This window comes from Callospermophilus lateralis, chromosome 16 (genome assembly GCF_048772815.1).
Source record: "Callospermophilus lateralis isolate mCalLat2 chromosome 16, mCalLat2.hap1, whole genome shotgun sequence".
Taxonomy (NCBI): Eukaryota; Metazoa; Chordata; class Mammalia; order Rodentia; family Sciuridae; genus Callospermophilus; species Callospermophilus lateralis.
Window position 1 is genome coordinate 55,652,833 of NC_135320.1, and position 22,389 is coordinate 55,675,221.

General features: G+C 33.7%; 1 protein-coding gene across 4 annotated transcripts in view; it reads left to right on the forward strand.

The window, feature by feature from the left end:
* Nucleotides 1-22,389, forward strand: part of Vps13b (vacuolar protein sorting 13 homolog B) — a 736,334-nt gene that overhangs the window by 372,424 nt on the left and 341,521 nt on the right. For all 4 annotated transcript variants that reach the window (XM_076835849.2, XM_076835851.2, XM_076835850.2 and 1 more), the window contains exon 24: nt 9,372-9,592. In XM_076835849.2, coding sequence (XP_076691964.2) covers nt 9,372-9,592 — 221 coding nt within the window. The remainder of the gene's footprint in view (nt 1-9,371; nt 9,593-22,389) is intronic.

Here is a 22,389-nt window from a genome sequence, read left to right on the forward strand (position 1 = left end):
CTGTATTGACTTCACCAATTTGCAGTCCCACCAGCAGTGTCTGAGTGTACCTATAACCCAATCAATAAATGAGCCAAGCATCTGAACAGATTATTCTCAGAAAATGATATACATTCAATCAACAAATGTTCATCATTGTCAGCAATTAGAGAAATGCAAATCAAAACCATTTCTAAGATTTTATCTTACTGCAGTCAGAATGGTAGCTATTATGAATACAAACAATAATAAGTGTTGGCAGAGACTCATTCTTAACACCCTAAATTCATCAATTTTTAAATCATAAGTACTTCCCAGATTTGTGTTTTTTTAATTTTGTCAATTATGTCCACCTTTACAGTTTATTTTTGGGAAATAAGATTTTTTTAAAACCTCACTTGCAATAATGTTCTTATCAGAATAAACACTTAAAGGTACTTTATACTTACTTAGTGATTTTCATATTTAGCTTGAAAGTGGTTGCATTTCATTATCTCCTTTGATTGGCCATGTTAAAAGTCAAGTCAGAGTGAGGCAAATCCACAGAGATATATTCATCTGACACTTGACAAAGGTGCCAGAAACATACATTGGAAAAAGATAACCATATTAACCAATGATGGTGGGTAAACTGGATGTCCATGTGTAGAAGAATGAAACTATACCTCTGTCTTTCACCCTATACAAAAGTAAATTCAAAGTGGATCAAAGACCTAGATATTAGACCTGTAACTCTGCAAATGCTAGAAGAAAACATAGGCTCAATACTCTGGCACATTGGCCCAGGTATCAACTTTCTTTAAAAGACCCCTAAAGCACCAGAAATAAAATCAAGAATTAGTAAGTGGGACAGCATCAAAGTAAACAGCTACTGCACAGCAAAGGAAACAATTAAAGGCTTGAAGAGAAAGCCTAAAGAATTTGAGAAGGTCATTGTCACCTGCTCCTTGGTAATGGTTTTAATATGTGGAATACAAAAAGAACTCAGAAAAACTTAACACCAAAAAACCAAATAACTCAATTAATAAATGGGCAAAAGAACTAAAAAGAAACTTCTGAACAGAATACAAATGGGCAACAAATATATGAGAAAAGTTCAACATTCCTAGCAAGCAGGGAAATACAAAGCAAAACTACATTGAGATTTCAATTCACTACAGTTAGAATGGCCCTGTCTCCAAAAAAAAAATAATAATAATAATAATAAAATTAAAATACTAGTCATTGGGACCACCCCACCAACCAGCAGACCCAGCTGGAGCCCAGGCTTAATCATATAACCTCCCCGCCAACGCGCATAGGAGCCTGGGCTAAGATTGGGGCCGGGACCATCCCACTGACAGGCAGACCCATGCCAAAGCCCAGGATCAGGCCCCAGCCAGAACCCAGGACTGCCCCACTGACCTAGAGACCCATGGCTAAGGCCCCAACCTAGGACTGTCCCTCTGAAACTGCACAGGAACCTAGGTCAAGGTTAGGCCCAGGATAGCCCTGCTGACCCATGCCAAAGCCAAGCCCAGCCCACCTCCATCTTGGGACACTTGTAGCCATTGTCTTAGCCTTCCCAACACAGTAGCCATGACCTTGGGACAGCAGATAGGGCCTGGAGGCAGCTGTATCTCCAAACAGGTAACCCACTTTTTCAACTCTTTCAACCCCATCTCTCAAAGTGTTTGCAGCCGTCTTTGGACACCCTCATTGCTGTCTTGAGTTATCTCTGCTATTACTACCATCACCTTTAGTTGCAGTAGCATTTATCCTTGGATACTAGGGACTAGAACTCCAACACCAAAGTGAGGTACAGGTAATATGCAGGAGATTATAGGGTAAAAACTGTAATACCTCAGATCCACACTGCAAGAAAGGGAGACACATAGAAAACATAAAAAAGAAGGGAGGAAAGTGTCCCAAACAAACCAAGATACTACAATAATAGAATTCATGGACAATGCAGTAGATGAAACGTCAGAAAAGGAGTTCAGAACGTACATAATTAATATGATCTACAAATTAAAGAAGGACCTAACTGAGCAAATACAGGCAAAAATTGATCACTCCAACAAGGAGTTAAGAGAGCAAATACAGGCAACCATCAATCACACCAACAAAGAGATACAGGAGCAAATACAGGTTGCAAAAGATTACTTCTAGAAAGAGATTCTGAAAGAAAAGAAGAAGAAGAAACAATCAGAAATCCTTGAAATGAATGAAACAATAAAAAAAATAAAAACTCCATAGAAAGCATCACCAATAGACTAGATCACTTGGAAGACAGAATGTCAGATAATGTAGACAAAATATACAATATTGAAAATAAAGTTGACCACACAGTGAATATAGTAAGAATCAATGAATAGAACATCTAAGAATTAAGGGATAGTATCAAAAGACCAAATCTAAGATTTACTGGGATTAGAGGAAGGCACAGAGATTCAAACCAAAGGAATGCATAATCTCTTCAATGAAATGATATCAGAAAATTTCCCAAATATGAAGAATGAATTAAAAATTAAAATACAGATTGCTTATAGGACACCAAATGTACAAAATTACAACAGATCTACACCAAGGCACATTATAATGAAAATGCCTAGCCTATAGAATGAGGATAGATCTTAATGGCCACAAGAGAGAAGAATCAGATTACACCTAAGGGAAGATCAATTCGTATCTCAGCAGATTTTTCAACCCAGTCCCTCAAAGCTAAGAGATCCTGGAACAACATATACCAAACTCTGAAAGAAAATGGCTGCTAACCCAATATCTTATATCCAGCAAAACTAACCTTCAGATTTGATGAAGAAATAAAAACCTTTCATGATAAATGAAAGTTGAAAGGATTTACAGTGAGAAAGCCTGCACTACAGAGCATTGTCAGCAAAATTTTCCAGGAGAAGTAAATATTCCAAGAGAAGGAAGGAATTACACTAAAGGAAAGGCCAATCAAAGGAGAAACCAAGTCAAGTTAAAAACCAAAAATAAACCAAAATGTTTGAGAATATAAATCATGTCTCAATAATAACCCTGAATGTGAATGGCCTAAACTCATCAATTAAGAGGCATAGACTGACAGCTTGGATTAAAAAAATAAAACAAAACAAAAAGACCTAACAATATACTGCCTTCAAGAGACTCATTTCATAGGAAAAGACACCCAGAGACTGAAGGTGAAAGGGTGGGAAAAAATGTACCACTCACGTGGACCACATAAATAGGCAGGGGTTTTCATCCTCATATCTGATAAAGTAGACTCCAAACCAAAGCTAGTGAAAAGGGATAAAGAAGGATATTTCATACTGCTTAAGGGATTCATACAACAAGACAACAATAATAAATATGCCCCAAACAATATGTATATCAAAGAAACCCTTCCCAACTAAAAGAACCAAATAGACCACAACATAATAATGCTGGGTGACTTTAATACACCTTTGTCACCATTGGGTACATCTTCCAAATGAAAACTAAACAAACTATAGAACTCAATAATACAATTAGTATGTTATACTTAACAGACATATATATAGAATATTCCATCCATCAATGAGTGAATACACTTCCTTCTCAGTAACACATGGATTCTTCTCCATGATAGACCATATGTTATGCCACAAAGCAAGTCTTAGCAAATACAAAAAAAATAGAGATACTATCCTGCATTCTCTGACCATAATGGAATGAAATTAGAATGAATGATAAAGTAAAAAATAGAAGCTACTCAAACACCTGGATATTAAATAATATGCTATTGAATGATACATGGATAACAGAAGTCATCAGGATGAAGATAAAAAAGAAATTCTTAGAGGAAAATGAGAACTCCAATACAACTTATCAAAATCTATGGGACACTATGAACGCAAAGCTAAGAGGAAAGTTCATTGCATGGAGTTCATTCATTAAAAGAAGAAAAAGTCAATAAATAAACGACCTGGGAAAAGAGGAAGAAACCCAAAGTATCAGAAAACAGGAAATTGAAACAAAAGAATTCAAATAAGTGACAAAACAAAAAACTGGTTCTTTGAAAAAATAAATAAAATTGACAAACCTTTAGTCACCCTAACAAAAAGAAGGAGAGAAAAAAACTCAAATTACTAAAATCCGTGGTGAAAAAGGAAATATCATGACAGACACTATTGAAATACAGAAGACAATTAGAAACTACTGAGAAAATTTATACTCCAGTAAAATAGAAAACCTCGAAGTCACTGACAAATTTCTAGAAGCATATGATCAAATTGAGTCAAGAGGACATATACAATTTAAACAGATCAATTTCAATCAAGGAAATAAAAGACACCATCAAAAGCCTATCAACCAAGAAAAGTCCAAACCACACAGATTCACAGCTGAATTTTACAAGACCTAATAAGAAGAATTAATACCAATACTCCTCAAATTATTCCATGAAATAGAAAAGGAGGGAACCCTACCAAACTCATTTTATGGAGTTAGTATCATCCTGATACCAAAACCAGGCAGAGATGCATCAAGGAAGGAAAATTGTAGACCAATATCCCCGATGAACATTGATGCAAAAATTCATTGCATACAAAAACATATTTTAAAAAATAGTGTATCATGATCAAGTGGAGTTCCTTCTAGGGAGGCAAGATTGATTCAGCAAACAGAAATCAATTAATATAATTCATCACATCAATAGAATTAAAGATAAGAATCATATGATTATATCAATTGATGTGAGAAAGCATTTGACAAAAAGAGCACCCTTTCATTCATATTCAAAACCCTAGAAAAAATAGGGATAGTAGGAACATACCTCAACATTGTAAAAGTTATCTATACTATACCCCAGGCCAACATCATTCTAAATCGAGAAAAATTGGATGCATTCCTTCTAAATACTGGAACAAGACAGGGATGCCCTGTTTTACCACTGTTATTCAACATAGCCCTTTGAAACTCTAGTCAGACCAATCAAATAGACTAAAGAACGTAAAGGGATACAAATAGGAAAAGAAGAACTCAAACTATTATTATTTGTTGATGACATGATTCTATACTTAGAGGATCCAAAAACCTCCTCCAGAAAATTTCTAGAATTAATAAATGAATTCAGCAAAGTAACAGGATAGAAAATCAACACCCATAAATCAAATGCATTTCTGTACATCATTGATGAGTCCTCTGAATGAGAAATTAGGAAAACTACATTACTCACAATAGCCTCAAAAAAGTAAAATACCTGGGGATCTATTAACAAAAGAGGTGAAAGACCTCTACAATGAAACCTACAGAATACTCAAGAAAGAAATTGAAGAAGACCTCAGAAGATATAAAGATCTCATATGCTCTAGTATAGGCAAAATTAATAGTCAAATTGGTCATACTACCCAAAGCACTATACAGATTCAATGTGATTCCAATTAAAATCCCAACATCATTCCTTATAGAAATAGAAAAGGCAATTTTGAAATTCATTTGGAAAAATAAGAGACCCAGAATAGCCAAAATAATTATTAAAAAGAAGAATGAAGCAAGAGGCATCACAATACCAGACCTTAATCTATAGTACAAAGCTATAATAACAAAAATGGCATGGTATTGGCACCTAAATAGACATGTAGATCAATGGTACAGAATAGAAGACACAGAGACTAACCCACCTAAATACAGTTATCTCATACTAGACAAAGGAGCCAAAAACATACACTGGAGAAAAGATAGCCTCTGCAACAAATGGTGCTGGAAAAATTGGAAAGCCATATGCAGCAAATTGAAACTAAACCCCTATGTCTCACCATGCTGAAAACTCAACTCATAGTGGATCAAGGACCTAGGAATTAGTGTAGAGACCCCATTCCTAATGGAGGAAAAAAAAAATAGGCTCAAATCTTTATCACATTGAATTAGGCCCTGATTACCTTAACAAGACTCCTAATGTACAAGAAATAAAATCAAGAATCAACAAGTGGAATGGATTCAAACTAAAAAGCTTCTTCTTAGCAAAAGAAACAATTGAGTTTCTTTTGAAGAGAGAGCCTACATTTTGAGAGCAAATTTTTGCCACATGCACATCAGATAGAGCTATTATGAAATTTTAAATTTGCTACATAATATATCCTATATTATAAATATAGGATATTTAAAGAACTCAAAAAATCAAAAAATGTAACACCAAAAAAACAAAACAAAAACAAACAACCCAGTCAATAAATGGGCTAAGGAGTTGAACAGACACTTCTCAGAAGAATTACAGTTGGTCAACAAATATATGAAAAAAAATGTTCAATATCTTTAGCAATTAGAGAAATGCAAATCAAAACTACTCGCACCAGTCAGAATGGCAGCTATCAGGAATATAAACAACAGTAAACGATGGCAAGGATGTAGGGGAAAAGGCACACTCATACATTGCTGTTGGGTCTGCAAAGTGGTACAGCCAATCTGGAAAGCAGTATGGAGAATCCTTGGAAAACTGGGAATGGAACCACCATCATTTGTCCCAGCTACTCACTCCTTGGTCTGTACCCAAAGGACTTAAAAACAGCATACTACAAGGACACAGCCACATCAATGTTTATAGCAGCACAATTCACAAAAGCTAAATTGTGGAACCAACCCAGATGCCCTTTAGTAGATGAGTGGATAAATAAAATGTAGTATATACACACAATGGAATATTATTCAGCATTAAAAGAAAATAAAATCATGGCATTTGTAGGTAAATGAATGGAGCTGGAGAATATAATGCTAAGTGAAATTAGCCAATCCCCAAAACCAAATGCTGAATGATTTCTCTGATTTAAGGATGCTGATTCATAATATGGTTGGGGTGGGGGCATGGGAGGATTAGATGAACCCTAGATAGGGGAAAGGGGAGGGTGGGCAAGGGAAGGGGGAATGGGGGTAGGAAATATAATGGAATGAGATGGATATCACTACCCTAAGTACATGTATGAAGACATGAATGTTGTGACTCTACTTTGTGTACAACCAGAGATAGAAAAGTCATGCTGTATATGTACATGTAATATGAATTATAATGTATTCTGATGTCATATAACAAACTTCAAAAAATTCTCATTGTGAAGGTCATAAAAATCTACATGGGATTATCAAAAATAGTGTATACTTTTGGCCTGTCATGGATGTGTGGATGTATTTGAGGAAATATGTAGAATGTTATTCTGCCAATGTTATATTATAGAAAGTTTAGATGTTTCTGTTTTTGTGTGTGTGAGTAGTACTTGTGCACTTAATGTGATTTGTAATTTTTTTTTTTTTGTACCAAAGATTCCACACAAGGTCACTTAACCACTGAACTACATTCCCAGACCTTTTTTTGTATCTTATTTAGAGATAGGGCCTCAAGAAATTGCTGAGGCTGGATTTGAATCAGAGTCCTCCTGGTTATCAGCCTCTTGAGCCACTAGGATAACAGATATGTGCCACTTATCCTAGCTGATTTGAAAGCTTTTAACAGAGCAATTAATTGACAAATTTTTGGCATACTGTGCTTTTTAAAATAATGTGTATGCCAAGTAAATGAACATGGAATAATAATTTTTAAATTTCATTTTAAGAGACTATGATAAAGCCAATTTTAATTTATTGGTCTGTTTCTGAAGAGGAAACAGGAACATATATCTGAAAATAGTGTACCGTCATGTCATTTGGGATTTTTTTTTTTAATTTAACAAGTTTAAATGTAGTATTCTTGCATACAACATGATCACTACTTAATTTCTTGGATAAAGTAGGGTTTGAAAAAAAAATGTATTTATCTCACTCTCAGTTTTAAAATCATGTACTTAAATCATTCCAAATATATGACACCAATTTGGCAGAGATTTTATTTTGTAAATAGCATGGAATTTAATGTAAGTCTAAAAACTATTTTAGATTACAGATGATTTAATTTGTCATTCTTTCTTCAAAGCAAAATATTTTAAATCTTCAAGACAGGCAAAGTATCACCATGTTGACTGCATATTATTATTCAGTTAACATTGTTTTTAGTTAATTTATTATGAACTACTATTTAGCTAGATTTATTCTTGTTATCAAAGTTTCAATTTCAAAGATTCTTATTTTACACTTTTATTAAGTACATTTGAGCAGGACATATTGAATGTTCATCCTGATGAGAATCTACCTGTGGAACCTGTTATCCCAGTGTATCTAATGAACATTTAGATTGCTTAAGTATATATTTATAGTATTATCCTTGTAGTAATTCACTTGGTATTTTTTCTTCAATGAATAAAGAATGTAAAATTATAAGAACAGTGTGATTCCCTGATCTTACTTCTGTCTTAGCACAACTGTCAACCATAGGAGGGAAATATGTGAAAGCACTGTGACAAAATATTAATAATACTTATTGGAATGGTAGGATAAAATATATTACTCTTTAAAATAACATATATTCTAAATTATAGTGAGTTATTGAGTACCTCTGTAATTAGATATAAATGTTTTCGATTTATTTTCAAATAATTATTTAAATAATTGAATTACTTAAAAAGATGCTGTTACCCTGTATAATGTTAAGTGCTGTCAGAATTGTAGTCCAAAATACAAGTGACAGGAATATCTGACATCACAAAAATAAATGTTTATAAATATTTCTTATACTGGACTTTTAAATTTTACAGAGTAACTTATTGTAGATATAATAAAAACTAAGATTTTTTATATGAATCATTTATATTAATGAAATAATTTTATATAAATTAGTAAAAGAATATAAAAGAAGAAAAGGAATTTTGCTTTTAATACTGACATTTGAATGTTAGTTTTATTATTAAGAGCATTTTATTTAAAAGGAACTTTTAATACTTTTGAATCATCCAGGGAATAATGAAATGTTTACTGAGTATTAGTAGGAGAGATAATTAAGTAGGTCTATAATAGAACCCAGACACCTCTATTTTAAGTAAATATCCCACACAATTCTGATACTAGTTGTCCAAAAGACTATAGTAGATTGTTTATTGTTTCTTCTTTCATTCCCTAGAAAAGTCTATGGTCATTTTTAGTCCTTCCAAAAATTACTGTATTCACATAATTTATGCCATTTTCTATGATTTTTTTAAAAGTGTGGTGCATACACCTCTGTTACATAGAACAGCCAACTAGAGCACAGTACAGATGCATACATCTCCAACTGTTACACAATACACTCTCCACTGTTCATTTGTTGTATATGATATACATAATTGTTGCTATAGAAGTATATTCCTAAACATTTTTAAAAGATAACTTAAAGCTTTTAATTTATTTAGCACTTTTGATCTGCATCTATTTGCTTTTTATGATACAGTATTAAATTTTTTATATTTCAAATATAGATAGTAGAACTTTTATTATCAAGTGACAGTTAACTGTATTTTTTTATGTGTGTGCCTCCCTATTTCCTTTAACAGGTGATGCTTTTCCATGGACCATCAACTTGCATCATTTCAGTATATATACCCTTATTGGAAAACAAGTGACACTTAGCTTAGTGGAACCTATGGGTTGTACCTCTACTCTAGCTGTCACATCTCAAAAACTACTTTCTACAGGACCTGATGCCAGACATTCATTTGTTGTCTGTCTTCATGTTGACCTGGAGTCCCTGGAGATAAAATGCTCTAATCCTCAGGTTGGTATTTTTCAATTATAAAAAGAGTGTTAAAGTAAAAACAATTGTCACCTATTTTTTTTGAAGGGTTTCTCTTTACTTATACCCCCCCCCTTTTTTTAATTGGTCCATCAAGATCACCATGGTTAGATTAAGAAATTGCTTTGAAGCTCTCTCAAATTTTGTAATTTAAACTCTTCTGAAAATGTAATAATGGCAGCATAAATGCACCTTTTAGCTGATCAAATGAAATCAATTCCAGATGTAATTGTTTTGATACAATAACCAATTTTAATTATTTTAATGTTGCCAACATTCTTAGTTGTTCCTTTTCAGTTTTTTTATTAGAGCAGTATAATTATACTTAGTATTTGGGTTCATTTTGACAAAATAATACATGCAAGGAATTTGATTTCAATCCCCATACCTCCTGCTTTCTCTCCCTTCCTCCTGCCCTCTATTTTCACTTCTCTGTTGATCTTCCTTTCACTCCTTTATTTATTTTTTGATTGGTATTTTCTACACATATATAAAGGTGAAATTCTTTTGGGTACATTTATGTATGTATATACCGTGATTTTGTTAAATTCATTCCATATTTCCTCCCCTTTCCTTCTTTCCTCCCTCACTCTTTTCTTCTTCTACTCCACTGATCTACTCTATATCTTTATGATATTCCCTCCTCTACCACCTTCCTTCCCTTATTTTGGTCTAACTTCCATATATGAGAGAAGTCATTAGACTTTTGATTTTATGAGTCTGCCTTACTTCACTTAGCATTTTTTTCTCCATTTCCAGCAGACATTATATTTGTAAACATAGAAGAACTATTTTACTATTAGACTTGAAGTGATTAAGTGATAAAATGTAAATTTCAATCACATTCTTATTCAAAACCTCTACTCATCTTGCAGTATTTATTAAAAAGAAAAGAATAGCACTGTTTACTCTTTTTAAAGACATTGCTAATCCCATAAAATTTCAGTTGTCACAGGACAATCATGTTTTATTATGCAGTTTTACATCTTTATATGAATTCATACTGCCAATGTTTGTATAAATGATTAGTTACATATATTTAATATTTACTTCTAACCTCAAATAAGCTGTTATATTTTCCACAGACTGTCGATGTGAAATACTATTTAAATTCATATTTTCAAAACACTTTTTTAGAACATTATTGGATCTGATAAACTAATATTCATGAATCTGTTTTTGTCAGCCTTATATGCCATTTTAAAGTATGTTTTTGAAAAGGAAATTCTAACGTCAGTTCATATTTTATAGAGTTCTCTTACTAATGCCATCCTCCTCCTTTTTTAAAAAATTCTTACTTTTTCATTCTTTTTATTATACAGTTTGGTTTATGTGTGCCTTCGGAAAAAAAATTTGACAAGCTTTATGTTGGTGAAGATCTTACTGTAAAATGTGTGTAATTAGACTTTTGACAAAGCAGCTATGTTAAAAGAACACTATCACAAAAAGTAAGAGTTCATCCTCCATTATAACTCATTTCTTTTACAATCAATTGTAAATACTTTCTCCAAGATTAGAGATTGAACCCAGGAGACTTCTACCACTAAGTTACATCCTGAACCACCTTTTTGTCTGCTTTGAGACAGGGCCTCATTAAATTGCCGTGGTTGGCCTCAAATTTAAATCCTCCTGCCTCTGCCTCCTGAGTCATTGGGACTATAAGAGTGTGCCTCCACACCTGGCTAATATTTTTGAATAACAAATAATACAGTGTAATGCCCACTAACCATTCTATTATAACTCACAGTGATATAGAAGAAAATAATTATTAAATGTTCTGTCTCTAAGATTACTATTTGAATGTTACTGCTAATGGTTGTCTTACAACTTTTCTAAGCGAAAAGGAAACTTCTGAGTTGAATTGTGTCCCTGCAAAAAGATACATTGAAATCCTAGATCTTTGTATTTTGGAATGTAGTCTATTTAGATAACAATTGTTTCAGAGGAAATTAAAATGAGGTAATTAGTGTGATTCCTAATCCGATAAAAATGGGAAATTTAAATACTGAAACATATAGACTGAAGATGATATGGAAATGCATAGAGTGAGTGCCATGTGGACATGGAAGCAGAAATTGATGATGTAGCTGCGTACTAAGGAACAAGAAAGATTGCCACACACTAGAAGCTAACATCTACATGAACGATACTACTCACAGTGTCAGAGGGTACATGAACCTGCTGATATGTTGACTTAGTGTTCTATTCTCCAGCACTATGAGACATTAATTTTCTGTTGATTTAATTCACCTGGTTTATGAGATATAGATATGATATATACTTTTGTGTGTGTGGTTTTCTTTTTTTTTTCTTTTTTACAAACACTAAGTTGAATGTAAAAGAACAGATTCAACTTCTTTAGATTCTGTTAGCCAATTTCCCTTCATCAACTTATACAGAGAAAGGTTTATAATTGCCTACTGGTTTGATGGTCTGCTCACCCCATGGACAAGAGTGAAAAGAAAAAGAGGAGGAGACGTGGGTCCACAGTTTCCTTCAAGGGCAGACCCAAAATAAACTAAAACCATTCAGGCTCACAAATCCTGAAATGTTTCCTATGTGGCCTTTAATAGAGAAAGTTCCTGATCCAAATTTATAATGGGTAAGGGAGGAAGGAAAGATGGTAATATATACTGCCAAAAAGTGGAATCTTTGAAATATAAATAACAAATTAAGTAAAAATACACATATGTGCATATGAAAAGATACACTATACAAATAACCTAAGAAGGCTAGATTTACTTATTTTAAAAGTATTTATTTATTAAAATTACTTTTTTAATAAAGATAAAAATAACAAAAAAGTGTATTATCAGATATAAAAAGTGATGTAGAACAAAAAAATCTACAGAATCAACGGAAAAAATAGATAATTCTATAGTCACAGTAAGAAATTTATTAATACCTCTCTCAGCAATGGATAAAACACCAAGAAAGAAAATTTTTAAAATAACTAAATAAATAGATAACTGAGAGTACAAAAATTTTGAAAATACAGTGAGCCAGCTTCATCTAATTGGCATTCATAGAAGAGTGTATCCAACAATAGTGGAAGACACATTTTTTTTAGGTCTCAATGATCTTATATTTAAAAGAATCACAATCATATAGAAGTGTGTTTTCTTACTACAGTCATAAACCAGTTAGAAAAACTTTAAATATCAGGATATTGAACAATGTACTTCCAAATAATTCAAGAGGCTAAGATAAAATCACTTGGAAATTAGAAAATGTTTGGATTAAATGATAGTTAAACAGGAAATGATGTTCAAACATTGTTTAGAAAGAAACATAACTTTAAACAATTATTAGGAAGAATGATCTTTCCTCAGCTACTTAAAATTCAACTTTAGAAGGTTCAAAACAAGAATGAGATAAACTCAAAGCAAGTAAATGAAAGAAGATAATGAAGAAATTAACAGAGTTGAATAGAGCCACTGAAAAAAACAACAGGGAGAGAAAATTAAATCCATAAACTGTTACTTTTAAAAAGATAACAAAACTGACAATTTCCTACATAGACTGAAAGAGACTGAGAGATTACAAATCACCAATATTTGTAATGAAAGGGAGTTAACCCCATAGATCTTACAGATATTAAAATTATCATAAGAAAAATAAATAACTATATATCAAAAAATAAAACCACTTAGTTTCAGTGAAGTTTTCCCTGAGAAAGAAGTATACCAAAATTGTTGTAAGATGAAACAGTGAAATTGAATAGCCTGTATCTTTTCAAGAAATTAAATGTAATGCCAAAACGTTTTGCATTAAGAAAACGTTTTGCACAACAAAAGGGGTTGTGGTTCAGCAGTAGAGTGCTCCCCTAGCACGTGCAAAGCCCTGGGTTCGATCCTCAGCACCACATAAAAATAAATAAATAAAATAAAGGTATGTATATTGAAAAAAAATCAGGCCAATATGGGTAATATCTATCAAATATTGATGGGGAAAAAATAACAAAAATTTTTGTACAGTTATTTCCTCAGAAACGATGAAGGGTCTCTGCCCTTCTGTTTATATGAAGCCAGAATAACCTTAATACATCTAAAGAAAGGACTTTATTTTTTTTTTTTTTTAAAGAGAGAGTGAGAGAGGAGAGAGAGAGAGAGAGAATTTTTTGATATTTATTTTTTAGTTTTCGGCGGACACAACATCTTTGTTTGTACGTGGTGCTGAGAATCGAACCCGGGCCGCACGCATGCCAGGCGAGCGCGCTACCACTTGAGCCACATCCCCAGCCCAAGAAAGGACTTTAAAAAAGAAGAAAATATGATATCAGTATCCTTCTTAAATTCTAAATGAATATTGCTAAATAAAATATAATTGTATAAAGAGGAACATAACAATCAAGTATGATTTAATGTTAAGAATGCAAGACTGGGGGCTGAAATTGTGGCTCAGCGTAGAACGCTCACCCAGTACATACTAGGCCCTGGGTTTGATCCTCAGCACCACATAAAAATAAAATAAAGATGTTGTGTCCAACTACAACTAAAAAAAGAAAGAAAGAAAGAAAAGAATGCAAGTCTGGTTTAACATTAAAAATTATTCAATATAATTTTTCTGTGTTAACAAAATGAAGAAAGTCACGTGATTATCTCAATAGATGAGGTGAAATAACCTGTGAAACTTAATATCCATTTGTGATTTAAAAACACTCTCAGCATATTACACACAACAGATAAGTTTCCCAAACTCATAAAGGACATATGTGCAAGACCAGAAATCAGAATATTAATGTTAGATATTATGATGCGTATCTTTAGTCCCAGCTACTCAGGAGGCTAAAGCAGGAGAATGGTGAAGTCAAGCCTAGCCTGGGTGATATAGCAAGTTTTTGTCATACACACATAACATACCAGATTGTTTCCCTCTGAGGTTGGAAAAAGCTGAGCATTTCTACTTTCAACATTATATATTATGTAACACTAGTAACCTTTCCAGTAAACCAAGCAAAATAAATATTGGCAAGGTAGTATACTAGTTTTAGTCTTCTGCATGTACACGCACGCGTGTGTACACACACACACACAGTTTTACTAGCACCATTTGTTGAAGAACTTGTTCTTCAATATTTTTCTTAGCACTTTTGTTGAAAGTAGCTTTGTTGTAAACATGTAAATTAAATTCTGGATATTCTTTTCTGTTTCATTTGACTGTCTCAGTTTTTATGCCAATACCATGTTTTCTTAGTTACTATGGCTTCACAGTCAGATATTGTGATGCTTACAGCTTTTTCCTCCCACTTAAATCTTCTCTCTCCCTTAAGAATATATTTCTGTAACTTTTTCTTACGTTCCTGTCTAATGACATCTTTTTCCTCAGTGACTATAGATTAGAGGAAAAAATGTATGTCAATTTTTTTCTTTTTTAGATTTAAAGTAAGGTTTTCTTTTTAAATGAACACATGAAAACTTAAAATTCTAAACATTTGTGTACCTTGTGATTGTTGATACATGTATATATTGTGTAATGTTTAAATCAGATTAAATACATCTCTTTACATGTTTGTTATTTATTTATTATGAAAATATTCAAAATACTTTCCTCTACTTTTTTGAAATACTACATTATCATTCTATATGGTCACCCTGCCATATGTTATCATATCAGAACTTTTTACTCCCTAACTATATCTTTGTGCCACCTACCAAATTTGCCCCCCATTCTCCCAGTAGCTCAGGAGGCTGAAGCAGGATATTGCAAGTTCAAAGCCAGCCTCAGCAGCTTAACAAGGTGCCAAGCAACTTAGTGATACCCTGTTTCCCAAGTCTCTTGGAATCATGACTGCAGCAGTTTCTAAGTGCCTGTGCAACTGAGTAGAGTGAAACAACTTCCTAGGCCCCCCTGTGCAAGCAGGATTCCCCAGAGCTCTATCCTATTCCCATTGTCATTTAGTCCTTCACTTATAAAATTCCTTTCCCATGTAATTTTTGCTTTTTCAGTCTTGAGTCTGAGATGAGTGTGGTCCTGTCAGGCCATCTTTCCTATTGTTTCTGGGTAAAGTGTATAGCATCTCTTCAGTGACTACAATCTCCTTCCTTAGCCTTGGTTTTACTTGCACTTTTCTGGCCCAAATCCAAGTTATTCAAATATTTCTGCTTTGCTTTCTGCTTTGCTTTCTGCTCTGGATTATTGCAGAAAACTTGGCTTAAAGCTGCCAGCAATATCCATGCTACCCTCTGAATTCTGTGTTGCTGTGAAATTTTGCTTGCTAGATTTAGTCCTTCACCTATAAATTCAGCCTCACAGTTTCAGGGCATGAGCAAAATGAAGATGACTTTTTTGCAGTAATGCCCCATGTATGGCCCCTAGTCTAGATTCTTCCTTCTTCTCTGAAATATGAGAACAATCTTCACTACCCATAGAACTCTTGTCATCCTGGTTTACTGAGCTCTCACCAGAATTGCCCATTAATCTGTACTTAACAATGTCCTAAAACTTTTCCAACTTGCATCTCTCAACTTTTCAAAATTCTTCCCACAAACCAGCTCCAAAGTTTTCTGAACCATGTGGTCAGGTTAGTCCCATCCATGACCCCACTTGTGGGTACCAGTTTCTCTTGTGTTGGTGTGTCCTAATGACGTGACAACAATTTAGAGGAGGAAAAGTTTATTTTGACTCCTGGTCAGTGGAGTCCACAATTGTAGGCATGAGTTGAAAGAAAACATCATGGCATAATGGCATGGTAGAGAGAATCAGCTCAGGACATGTCAGCTACTCTGAAGGAGAGAACTTTGCTCTGCTCGCCAGGGATAAAATATGCCCCATAGGCATGCTTTCAGTGAGCTACTTCCTACAGCCCCACCCTGCATGCCTGTAGTTACCACCCAGTTAATCTATTAGTGCATTCCTCCACTGATTAGGTTATCTCTCATAATCCTTTCATTTCATCTCTGAACTTTCTTGCATTGTGTCACACATGAGTTTTAGGGGGATACCTCATATGTAAACTACAACAGCATTTGTGTTCATTAAATATATTGTCTTGTAGCTTTTTTTTTTTAAGTCTTTGCCTGATTTTGATATAATGTGATAGTAGGAGCAAATGTGACTCCATTTTGTTTTATGACTTCATCCTGTAAAACAACCATGCCAAGTAGAAGAGTCATGAGTGGAGCAAGATGTTCTTTTCCTTTTGCTATAGAAACCTTTAAGAACATGGAACTACCTAATGGGGTATTGTTTCTGTAACTAGGGTAATGGGGCTCTGTTTCTGTAACTGGGGTGACTGGGCTAACTGTGATTGGTTAGGCTTCCCTCCGCTTGACTGCACTGTCCTGCTTCTGTAACCTGGCTTGCTTACATTGGCTAGACCCCCTGAACATTCCTTTTGTGGTTTTCAGGCTTATAAGGAATGCTCTTGCAATTGTTCAGGGCTGATCAGGGGAACAGCTTTATGTTCTGGTCAGCCTCCACCTGTGTGCTTCAATAAAGGCTTGATTCGATTATACGTGAGTGGTCTGGAAGTCAGTTTATGAAGCCCTGGGACCAAGCTTTAAATGTAAGGGTCAGGCGAGCGTTGGAGGAAGAGACCACCAAGAGACTATCTCATGCAATGGCAAAGGGTTTATTGACCAGCATGCTGGGGCTCAGAGCTCACTTGAACAGAGCAAAGCGATAGAGCAAAGAGCCCTGATAACAGCTTAAGCAGAGCTTATATACTTTCCTTGGAGAGGGCAGGGAGGGAAGTTACGTTCTGCAGTTTGGCAGTTGGGGACAGCACATTCTGGGAACAAGATTAGCAAACAGTTCTTAAGATTTTAACAGTGTTTTGTTAAGCATACAGAAAAACAGAGTGACAAGTACCTATTTTATTAACCTTTCAAACTATAACAATAATAGTTGGATTGACTTCACAGAAAGAGTTTGGAAGAATCTCTTATAATATTTTGGGACAATTTGAGAAGAATTTGTGTTCTTCCTTGAATGTTTAGAAGAAGCCATCTGATCCTGTGCTTTTCTTTGGTGGAAGACATTACTGAATCAATTTCTTTTCTTAGTCTGTTGAGATTTTCTATTTCTTCATGATTAACTTTTGATAAGGTTTATGTGTCCAGGAATTTGTTCATCACTTTTAGGTTATCAAGTTTGTTAGCACATGATTGTTTATAATAATCTCTGATGATCCTTTGTATTTCTGTGGTGTTAGTTATAATGTCTCCCTTTTGTCTCTGTTATTCTTTATTTGAATCCTCTCTTAATACTTCTGGGTAAGAAAGGTACTGTTAAGTTTGAAGAAATAACTCTTTGTTTTGTTGATCCTTTGTATTGTTCTTAAGTCTATTTCACTTGTTTCTGCTCAGATCTTTAATATTTATTCCTTAATTTATTATTATTTAATATTTATTCTTTAATGTTTATTTATTTTTTATTTAAGATCAAATTTAGTTTGTTTGAGCTCTTCATGCTTTTTTGATATAAGCATTGATTGCTATGAGTTTTTTCCCCTTTTGTCACTGCATTTCCTGTTTCCCATAGGATTTAGTTTGTTCTGTTTTCATTTGTTTAAAGGAATATTTTGATTTCCTTCTTGATTTCTTCATTTCTTCATTGTTTTTTTTCGAAGAGTAAGTTATCGAATTTCAGTTTGTTTTAGTTGCCAAAGTTTTTGTTATTGATTTCTAGTTTTATTACAGTCAGAAATATATACAATGTGATTTTTTTTAATTTGTCAAAACTTATCTTGTGATCTGTCCTGGTGAATGTTCTATATGTAGCTAAGAATGTGTATTCTGTAATATTGAATCTTCTGTAGATATCTGTAGTTCCATTTGTCTAGGGTACAATTTAATTCTGCTATTGGTTTTTTAGTCTGGGTGGTTCATTACTGCAAGTGGGATGTTGAAGTTCCCCTTTCTTATGCCATTTTTAAATGTCTTTTTTCATGTTTTTATGTTTTTTGTTTTTTTATGCCCTTCTTTTCTTTTCTTTTTTTTTTACATATTTTGATTTTATACCTTTCATATCTGATACAACTATTCCTGCTTTCTTTTAGATTCCACCTTTAGCGTGAAATAACTTATTCCATTTTTTCCTTTGATCTATGCATTTCCTTAGGTGGGAAGTGAATTTCTTGTAAGCAGTGTATAGTTGGGTCTTGTTTTTGTTTTGTTTTGTGTTGTTTTTCATTCAGTCACTGTATGTATTTTCACTGGAGAATTTAATTCATTTACAATTGAGAAAATTATTGATTATAAGTCCCTATGACAACCCATTGCATTTTAGTTTATGTAGTTTTTTTTCTTTTTTTCTCTTACAATTTACCTTGTGGTTAAATGACTTATTTGATAATGAGTTTTGATTCTTTCTCATTATTTTTGGTTTGCCTATGGTACATTTTTGCCCCTGAGGTTTACAAAAAAAAAAAACATTGATTATAATAAGCTATTTCACGATTATTGCAACATCATATCTATCATGAAAAAAAACTATAAAAGGAAAATATACTAATAATAACACAAAACTTGCACTATATTCTTTGGTACATTTTGGATTTTTGATGTCCCACTTTACATTTTTCTGTATTACCTTTCTCTTAACATTGTATATTAATTGCTTTGCATTTTCATCTTTATATTAAAGAAACGAATGGTTTATATACCATGTTTATAACATTAGAGCATTCTGACTTTGTATAGTTACTTTTACCAGGGGCTTTATACCTTTTGATGTTTTGTTCTTGCACATTAATGTCTCCTCTAAGTTTGAAGAACTAACTCCCTTTAGCATTTTTTGTTTAGACCAGTCTGGTTGGAGATATATTCCCTCAAGTTTGTTTTTGTTTTGTTTGGTTTTGGTGGTTGTTTGGTCTGGAAATGTTTAACTCCTATTAATTTCTAAAGATACCTTCGCTTGATATACAGTATTCTTGGTAGGCAGGATTTTTTCTTTCAGTGCTACGAAAAAATATCAGCCCATACTCACCTGGTCTTTAATATTTCTGCTGAGAAGTCTGTTGTCAGGTGAATTGGGACACAAGAGTGTCTATTCTCTTGATGCCTTCAGGATTTTCTCTTTATTGTTCAAGTCTGAGAGCTTGACTATACTATATCTTTAGGGTAGTCTTGGTTGAGTTAAATCTGACCAGTGGACTTTGATGTTACTGTTCCTTCCCATAGGTTTCAGAATTTTTCTATTTTCTCTGAATAAGCTTTTTACCTCTTTTACAGTCAGATGTTCCTCTTGAGCCCTTTTACCCAAATATTTACTTTTTCAATGCTGTCTTCAAGTTCCATTTTCTTGATTCTGCTCATCATTATTTATTTTCTCCCTTCCAGTGATATATTTTTAAATATTGTGTCTTTGAATTCCCTAATCACTTGTTGTTTAATGTATTCTTATATTTATGCCTTCTATCATGTTTTTAGTTACACTTACTGTACTTTTAAATTTTAGTTTAATTTTTTAAAATAGCATCCATCTTTCTGTTGCACTACTGAATCAATTTTCAGTCTTCTGAAGTTTGTTAAGTATTCTTTTTTTGTTTTTGGAAATTGTACACTTTATTTTTGTTTATTTATTTATTCTAACTTGACATATAGGACAGCAGAATGCATTTAAATTCATACTACACATATAGAGCACAATTTTTCATGTCTGGTTATACACGAAGTACATACATGTACTTAGGGTAATGATGTCCATCTCATTCCACTGTTGATCCTACCTCCCTGCTCCCTCTCTCCCCCTCCTTCCACCTTGCCCTGTCTAAAGTTTTCTCTCATGATCCACAGTACCCCATCACCATTATGAATCGGCATCCTCATATCAGAAAAAACATTAAGCATTTAGTTTGGGGGGATTGGCTTACTTCACTTAGCATAATATTCTCCAACTCCATCCATATTACTGCAAGTGCCATAATTTTATTCTCTTTTAGTGCTGAGTAATATCCCATTGTGTATATATATAACAGTTTCTTTATCCATTCATCTACTGAAGGGCATCTAGGTTGGTTCTATAATTTAGGTATTGTGAATTGTGCTGCTATAAATATTGATGTGGCAGTGTCACTATAGTGTGCTGTTTTTTAAGTCCATTGGGTATAAACTCAGGAGTGGGATAGCTGGGTCAAATGGTGGTTCCATTCTAAGTTTTCCAAGGATTCTCCATACTGCTTTCCAGATTGGCTACACCAATTTGCAGTCCCATCAACAATGTATGAGCATGCTTTTTTCCCCCACCTTCTTGCCAACACTTATGATGTTTGTATTCTTTTTTTAATTAAATTATTTCTTTATTCTAATTTGTTATATATGACAGCAGAATCCAATTCATTTCATATTACACATATAGAGCACAATTTTTCAAGTTACTGGTTGTATACAAAGGATTTTCCTACCATTCCTTCTTCATAAATGTACTTAGGGTATTGATGTCTAACTCATTCCACTCTCTTTCCTATCCCCATTCTCCCTCTCTTCCCTTCCCTTCCCTTTGTCCTATCTAAAGTTCCTCCATTCCTCCCATGCCCTCCATTGCCAGTATGAGTCAGCATCCTCATAACAAAGAAAACATTTGGTCTTTGGTTTTGTGGGATTGGCTTTCTTCACTTAGCATTATATTCTTTAACTCCATCTATTTACCTGCAAATGCCATGAATTTATTGTCTTTTAATGCTGAGTAATCTTCCATTGTTTATATATACCAAAGTTTCCCTATCCATTCATCAACTGAAGGACATCTGGGTTGGTTCCACAATTTAGCTATTGTGAATTGTGCTGCTATAAACATTGATGTGGCTGTGTCCCTATAGTATGCTGTTTTTAAGCCCTTTGGGTGTAAGCCAAGGAGTGGGATAGCTGGGTCAAATGGTGGTTCAATTCCCAGTTTTCCAAGGATTCTCCATACTGCTTTCCAGATTGGCTGTACCAATTTGCAGTACTACCAACAATATATGAACATGCCTTTTCCCACACATTCTTGATAACACTTATCAAGTGTTATCAAGATATTCTTGATAGCTGCCATTCTGACTGGAGTGAGATGAAATCTTAGAGTAGTTTTGATTTGTGTTTCTCTAATTGCTAGAGATGTTGAACATTTTGCATATATTTGTTGATTTATTGTATTTCAGCATCTGAGAAGTGTCTGTTCAGTTCCATGACCCATTTATTGATTGGGTTATTTGTGGTTTTGGTGTTAAGATTTTTGAATTCTTTATATAGCCTAGAGATTAGTGCTCTATCTGATGTGCACATGGTAAATAATTGCTCCCAAAATGTAGGCTCTCTGTTCACCTCACTGATTGTTTCTTTTGCTGAGAAGAAACTATTGAATTTGATCCATCCCATTTATTGATTCTTGATTTTATTTCTTGTTCTATAAGAGTTTTGTTAAGGAAGTTGGGCCCTATCCAACATGATGAAGATTTTGGCCTACCTTTTCTTCTAATAGGCACAGGGCCTCTGGTTTTATTCCTAGGTCCTTGATCCACTTTGAGTTGAGTTTTGTGCATGGTGAGAGATAGGGGATTAATTTTATTTTGCTGCATATGGATTTCTAGTTCTTCCAGCACCATTTGTTGAAGAGGCTATCTTTTCTCCAATATAATTTTTCAGCATCTTTGTCTTATATGAAATATCTGTATTTATGTGGGTTTGTCTCTGTGTCTTCTATTCTTGAAGTCTATTTTGCTGCTAATACCATGCCTTTTTTGTTACTATTGCTCTATAGTATAAGGTCTGGAATAGTGATACCACCTGCTTCACTCTTCTTGCTAAGGATTGCTTTGACTATTCTGGGTCTCTTATTTTTCCAGATGAATTTCATGA